We start from the raw sequence: 6,408 nt of genomic DNA on the forward strand, positions 1-6,408 counted from the left end.
ACTGACCCATTACTTTGTGTAATTAGTATTGCAGAAGCACGTTGTCAGGCGTGCTTTTCTAATTTTTATCTTTCTGCTAAGTTACAAAATGGTTTTGTTTGGGGTTTTATTTTTCTGGTAATGTGGAACAAGGTGTGGCTTGGAACAGAAGCACCTGAAACTGTTTAAAAATAGAGGACTAAAGTAACCATTTCTCTTGGATTCTTTGTCCTTTTACACTTGCTGAAGTATTCTGGCTTGGTGTTTATTTTCTACACAAAAATGACTTTAATTCTTCTGTTTGTAGGTTTATGTCGTACAAGTGAAATATTTGGGGCATCTGCACTAGTTGTCGGCAGCCTTCATTATATACAGGATAAGCAGTTTCAGCATCTTAGTGTTTCTGCAGAGCAGTGGCTCCCCCTTGTTGAGGTGAATGGAAACATTTTAATAGCTAAAAAGTGTACCATACATCTTCAGTTCATCAGATGCATAGTGCAAAGTCTTTTTATCTTGCAAAAATGAACTTTTTATTTAACAGAAGCTTCCGCTGTTACCTCCGAGACTTAATCTTGAGCATTTTGATATAAACTTTGGGTCAACCTTGTAAAAGAGAATTTAAAAAATACTTTTAATTTCTTATTGCTGTGATGAACTGATTATGTGAGCTGTCATTGCTGCATCTTACTCCGTGTTTTATAGTGGTGGGTTGGAATTTAATGTTTGTTTATAAAAGTTGAACAACACTTCATTTATCTTGCTAGGTCCATTGCTTTTGGTAACTTCATGGGGATAATCTTTGAGTTTGCCTGAAGCTAACTTGTGCTGAGCTTTTAGAACCTATTATCTAGCTTATAAAAATGAGGGTTTCAACCTATATATTTAGTATTTGGTAGAAAATATGTTTGTGATATTTTATAATAATCAGTTTTTCAAGATAAGCTTTAAGTCATCTGAAAAATTCAGTGCAAATTTTTCTTCCCTCCCCCCTGCTATTTATTTTCAGCCTATTAAGATTTTTCTGCAGAACGAAATAGCTGTAGAGCGTTTTGCCTAAAACAGGACGCTTTTGGACACACATTGTCATGGCCTAGTGTCTGTACAGAAATGTACTGATGATACAGTTTCTGTTGCATGAAGAAATTGGCATTTAATACAAATAAGCAGTTTAGAGACTAGGATCAAGACAACTAAGAAATTCTTCACTGCAAGCTGTCACAAGTTGTAGTGCAGGCATGTAAGGCACCTCAGCTTCAATACTGGCTGTTGTATTGTTTGGGGAAGGAATTCCAGGTTAAATAACTGTGCACCTTGTCCCTATGCAAGAGTAATTCTTTTACATTCAAATGTAAGGCTTGGGGCTATCAGAAGCATGGAAAAGCCTTTGCTCGTTGTATTTGTGGAGTACGTTTTTGTGGCATTACTTAACCTCTTGTGCTATTGCTGAAGAGCTTTTAAAATGTTAAGCTATATATATGGACAGAGTCTTTGGGGATAAAAGTCATTCATCTTAAAAACTGTCCAAGTAAATTGACTTTTACAGTAACTTCAGAAGTTTACAAATGGTGATATTTAAATATTTGTATATTTCTCTTTACTTTTGATGGACAGGTGAAACCATCTCAGCTCGTTGATTATTTACAGCAGAAAAAAATGGAGGGCTACACTATTATTGGTGTGGAGCAGACAGCTAAAAGTTTTGATCTTACAGAATATTCCTTCCCAGAGAAGTCACTGTTATTGCTGGGGTAAGAACACACACTTTTTTGTAAATCTACCTCTTGCAGCCCACCCCTTCTACTAGTCAGAGTGTGGTCGTATGAAAACCAAGTGACACTGGTAAAGGTGGATTTACAATGGGAAGTGATTATGGAAACAGCAGAGCTTGGTTTTGTGTGCCAAGGAGTGGGAGGTACTGATACCTGCTCCTGAATGATCCTTTTCCTTGTACTTAATAACCTATCTATACGCTGTAACTCCTTTTTTTTATGGGTAGAGGGAGCAACAGTATGAATTATAGTTTTCCAGGTGTGATAGAGATGTTGTCTGTTCACTTTAGTAATGTGGGGCCCTGTATGTGTAGGCTGCAGTGAGCTCAGCAAGAAGGAGGGCTGCCTGTTGGCCCTCCTTGACTTGGTGAGGAGGACTGGAGCAGAGTGGGAGCATGCAAAGCTGGGAGATGCTTTAAAAATGAAGGATGAGGCACAGGATGAACTAGCAAGTTTTTGCAGTACAAGCAGAGGCTGGGATGACTTCAGAGAAAAGCAATAATCAGTTCCTGTAATCAGGCAAGCCTCAGATGTGACAAAAGGGTGGCTGCTTCAAGAAATCTAGAGGAAAGTGCCTACGAGTCAGAAAGCTTCTGGAATTGCAGGGCCACTGAGCGAGACCAGGAGGAAGGGCTTGCCTGTCCTTTTAGGACAATATATACCTGTTTTTCAAACCTTTTTGTATGTAGCTTGTCTTTAGAATGTATCACTTTGTTCTTTTCTAATTAAAAACATAGTTCCAATTACTGATAACCTTTGGTATCTTCTGGTGTGCTGATTCTGAAGAGGTGAAACATTTTCAGTTCAAGGCTTCAGTCAGTCTTGACATTCCCTCATACCAAGACCTTACTGAATGTAAAGCAGGCAGTTGAGCTTCCCTGCTGTGCCAGCAGCTTCATGCCCTGGTCATTTCATCTATAGCTGTTTATTTCACTGTACATGGATAGCTTCAAAGTAAAGGCAGAGAGGGAGTCCTTGTGGTCCTATTGCTGGACCAGTGATGATGTGCTCTACCAGTTTTCCTACATCAAAGCTGAGTCAAGTTTCCCCTCTTTTCTTTGTATCTGTAATGTATTACTGCTTTTAAAAACAAAAATCATTTTTTTGCCCTCATCAGTTGTATTGAGGGCAGATGCACTGTTTCTCAAATGGTGTTTGGATGCTGTTGTGGCTTCTGCATCTTCTGCTTTCTGGAACATCCTGTCTTCTCAGATACCAGTTACTGTTTCTTCTTTAATAGAAACGAACATGAAGGAATCCCAGCAAACCTGATTCACCACCTGGATGTCTGTGTGGAAATTCCTCAGCAGGGTATTATTCGATCACTCAATGTTCATGTAAGTGGAGCTCTGCTGATTTGGGAGTACACAAGGCAACAAGTGATCAAGCAAAAACAACAAAAATAACTGCCAGGAGTTTTGTGCCTTACAGCGTAGCTGGGTGACTTCCTATGGTGCTACAACATGAAATTCTGAATAGATGAGATACAAACTCAGGGTGAATGAGGATTCTTAAGTTTTGCATGTTTTGTTCTCTGTGGTGTTCAGACTGACTTTTAAATGCCTTAATACTTTACCTCCTTAAATAAAACTGTTGCATTGGAAATAAATACTATTTATATTGCAGGTGGTGTGCGTGATTTTTTTCTTTCTACTATTAGAACATCAGCATAGTACCATGAACAATCCTGAACTCAAAACATAAGATTTTTACTGCAGTTACTTCAGTTGTGATGACCATGCTTGAAAGGGAAGTGGTACCTTCCTCTAACCACAATCAAAATTTACTGTAGCCAAAGTATTTAATGCCTTCAGCATCTAGATATACTAGACTATGTAATTTTTGCAAGGTAAATTCACATATGTTATTACATTAAATGCTGCCCCTTGTTTAAATGTCTTCCACAGTCAAGTTTACTAATCCTGCTCTAAACAGTCTATCTTCAAATGGAGTTGCATCAGTAAGGTAATGAAAAACACTCAATTATACAAAAGGCCATAATGTGAGAATTGTGATAAATAACTGCCATACTTCTAGCAGAGATACTGATTGAAAACTGTCACCACTAATGTAAAACTTCCTCTTGCTTATAAAAAATGAGCACACTCGAAATACGTGAGTTACATATCATATGCACAGGATGCATTAGGTCTTCTAATGGCTCCTGTTTTATAAATTGATGCCTGACTTAAAACAGAGTTTAAAATACTTTGAAATACTTGGTCAGCAACAACTATATTATACCACCACCTCCTTTTAACAAGAAGGGGAAGCTGGAATGGACTTTTTTTTTTTTTAAGGAAAAGCTTGTTCACTTACTGGAAAACAGTTTTATTGTTCTCTTTAGAATATGCACATTACACTATTAAATAATCATTTATTCCTGTGAAACAATTTGACTAATTAGGCATTCAAAACCTTAGATTTGTGAACAGCCCTGCACCCCTATTTCTTTGACACATACTCATGAAAAAGCTGTCCGTGGCCATCTTTTTTTCAGCAGATGCAAGAGACCTTGCAACAAGAACAGCAGCCTGCATTTCTGGGAGACGGGTTACCAGTTCTTGAGCTCACGTAGCTGCTTCTGCTTCCTCATGCTTCTTCCTTCAATAGTTATCCTCACTAGATTTATTTTGAAAGCAGAGTACCTATCACTTTCCAGCAGCTTCTGGAGGATGATAGCCTTCTGTTTCAAGCTTTTTTTTATATTTTAAAAAGTCTCTTCTTTTGTCAAAATGTTTAACCTGTTTAAAAAGAGAAAAGATGTTCATCAGAAGAAAGGGCTTTGTGCATCACAACAAGACTAAGGAATAAACAGTCTCTTTGATCACTGAACTTAAGGATGACTTTAATTCAATATGCTAGTTAGGAGTTTCTTGCTCTGTTGAAGTAGAAGACTAAAGAGTGGAGTGTGTTTTTTTTACCATTTTGAAAGTGCACTTTGGTTTTCTGTCATACCCCCCCATTACTTCCATGAACATTAAAAAAAAGCAGTCTATTGCTTTGGTACTTTCACTGCTATGAACAAAGACTATTTGTAATGCAAAGATAAGTCCAGCAGCTTTTCTATATGTAATGTTTGTATTCAGTGCCTAGAGCCACTGATGTGCCTGGTGCAAAGCACTGCAGATGAAACCATCATCACTAGAGATGACATATGGCAGAACTGCAGCATTCAAAGCGTCAGTCAGTACAGCAACTGTGAATGTACTTGGGTTTTTTAACTGACTTCAGTCTACTGGCTCCAATAGGAACTGTTCAGCCCCTCAGGCACCACTGTTACTAAAAGGCAATGCCTATTAAAAAAGTTAAGAATTACAGCTTGAGCTTAGGAAACTAAAAAAGCACAACATGAATAAATTACGTGTAAGTGGATGGTTGTGAAATTATACTGCATGAAGGTGGCTGGTTTTATGCACAAGAAGCTATTGGATGCCGGTCTTAAGATGCCAAGGATCTCCCAGACCTGTGTGTCACCTCCCTTCTGCATTAGCCTTTCATCTTTAGTAACGGTAATTTCTGTGCACTTCTAAAAGCCTCTGACCATCTTTCAGAACTTTTTAAATTAAACAGTAAGCCTGTATGCTTGCGTAGTTGTGTATTTATCTGAAAGTTGGAGGTCGTATTTTCCTTTCCCTTTATGCTATATGCTACTGTCCATAGTTCTCGGCCCAGTCAGTGGCCCGCTCGGTTAATTTCCCCGCGAGACCAAAAGTCTGCAAGCCAAGTTACGCTTGACAAGGGCGCAGGCTTATCTCTGAGAAAGCGTAAGGCAGCGCTCGTCCTGCGGTCCGAGAGGCGGGCGTTGCCGCCGCGAAGAAGGCGAGTGTAATTCCTTGCCGATGCTGTCACTAAGGCTCGCAGAAGCGCTGCGTGCCCCTAGTACGAGCTGTGGGAGGCCGCGGCGGCTGCTGCTCACCCACTGCTGCGGACAGCGGGCCTCGAAGGACAGCCGCAGCTTCTCGCACTGGGAGGCATCGTCCCCGTGCCTATCCAAGCACTGCCAGAACTCGTCCCGGGCCCCCCAGCAGGCCTTCCTCTCCTCCATCGTTGGCGCCGACATCTTCACTGCCGACCTGAACACAGAACAGCCGTTACCCGAGACCCCGCGCCGGCTGCGAACCCTCGCCGCTTCCACGGCGGGGCCCGACGCCGCCCTGCCCGCGGTCCCAAGGCACCGGGGGAAGGGGGTGCCTGAGCGGCAGGGAAGGCCCCCGCCCCGGCCCCCGGCCCCGGGCCCGCACCGCACTCACCCGCCGGCCCCGGCCTCCCGCGGCGAAGGTCGCGCTGCCGGAAGCGGCGCCACGCTTTTCTTAGTGCGCAGGCGCAGCTCCGGCCGTCCCGGCTGAGATTGGCAGGCGGGGCCGGCTTTGCGCCCCCCCCCCCCGCCCCGGCGGGCCGCGGAGCTGCCCCGAATCCTCCGGCCCGCAGCCGTTCCGTCCCCACAGGCCCTGCCGGGGTGCTGTTGTCGGCCGTGAGGCGGAGGAGAGAGGGCCGTGGGTCGGCGGGAGGCGTGTTTAAAACCCCAGCGATGGTGGGCTTCGCGGGCTGGTCCGCAGCTGTGCCCACCCTACAGAAACCGCTCCGGGCAGGCTTCTCTGACGGGCCCTGTCGCTACGTCAGGCTGATAATAAATAAAAAAAAAAGGAAGAAGAAGTGG

At 42.9% G+C, this 6,408-nt stretch overlaps 2 protein-coding genes across 2 annotated transcripts in view; one reads left to right on the forward strand and one right to left on the reverse strand.

The window, feature by feature from the left end:
* Nucleotides 1-3,350, forward strand: part of TARBP1 (TAR (HIV-1) RNA binding protein 1) — a 38,821-nt gene extending 35,471 nt beyond the window's left edge. The window contains exons 28-30 of the mRNA XM_010562647.1: nucleotides 287-411; nucleotides 1,591-1,727; nucleotides 2,989-3,350. Coding sequence (XP_010560949.1) covers nucleotides 287-411; nucleotides 1,591-1,727; nucleotides 2,989-3,154 — 428 coding nt within the window. The 3' untranslated portion in view covers nucleotides 3,155-3,350. The remainder of the gene's footprint in view (nucleotides 1-286; nucleotides 412-1,590; nucleotides 1,728-2,988) is intronic.
* A 1,041-nt stretch (nucleotides 3,351-4,391) lies between these two features.
* Nucleotides 4,392-6,049, reverse strand: LOC104828742 (cytochrome c oxidase assembly factor 6 homolog). Its single transcript, XM_010562648.1, has 3 exons — nucleotides 6,002-6,049; nucleotides 5,668-5,824; nucleotides 4,392-4,492 (listed from the first exon to the last, which is right to left on the reverse strand). Exons 2-3 carry the CDS (start codon nucleotides 5,809-5,811, stop codon nucleotides 4,400-4,402), a joined length of 237 nt encoding a protein of 78 aa, XP_010560950.1. The 5' UTR covers nucleotides 5,812-5,824; nucleotides 6,002-6,049; the 3' UTR covers nucleotides 4,392-4,399.
* Between the last annotated feature and the right edge of the window lie 359 nt (nucleotides 6,050-6,408).

This window comes from Haliaeetus leucocephalus, unplaced genomic scaffold, assembly GCF_000737465.1.
Source record: "Haliaeetus leucocephalus isolate CR32 unplaced genomic scaffold, Haliaeetus_leucocephalus-4.0 Scaffold162, whole genome shotgun sequence".
In the NCBI taxonomy this organism is placed as follows: domain Eukaryota; kingdom Metazoa; phylum Chordata; class Aves; order Accipitriformes; family Accipitridae; genus Haliaeetus; species Haliaeetus leucocephalus.

Coding starts and splice junctions, on each gene's coding strand:
- LOC104828742 (XM_010562648.1), bottom strand. CDS start 5,811: ATGTCGGCGCCAACGATGGAGGAGAGGAAGGCCTGCTGGGGGGCCCGG. Junction 4,493..5,667: donor CCCGCTGTCCGCAGCAGTGG/GTGAGCAGCAGC, acceptor CTTTTTAAACAG/GTTAAACATTTTGACAAAAG.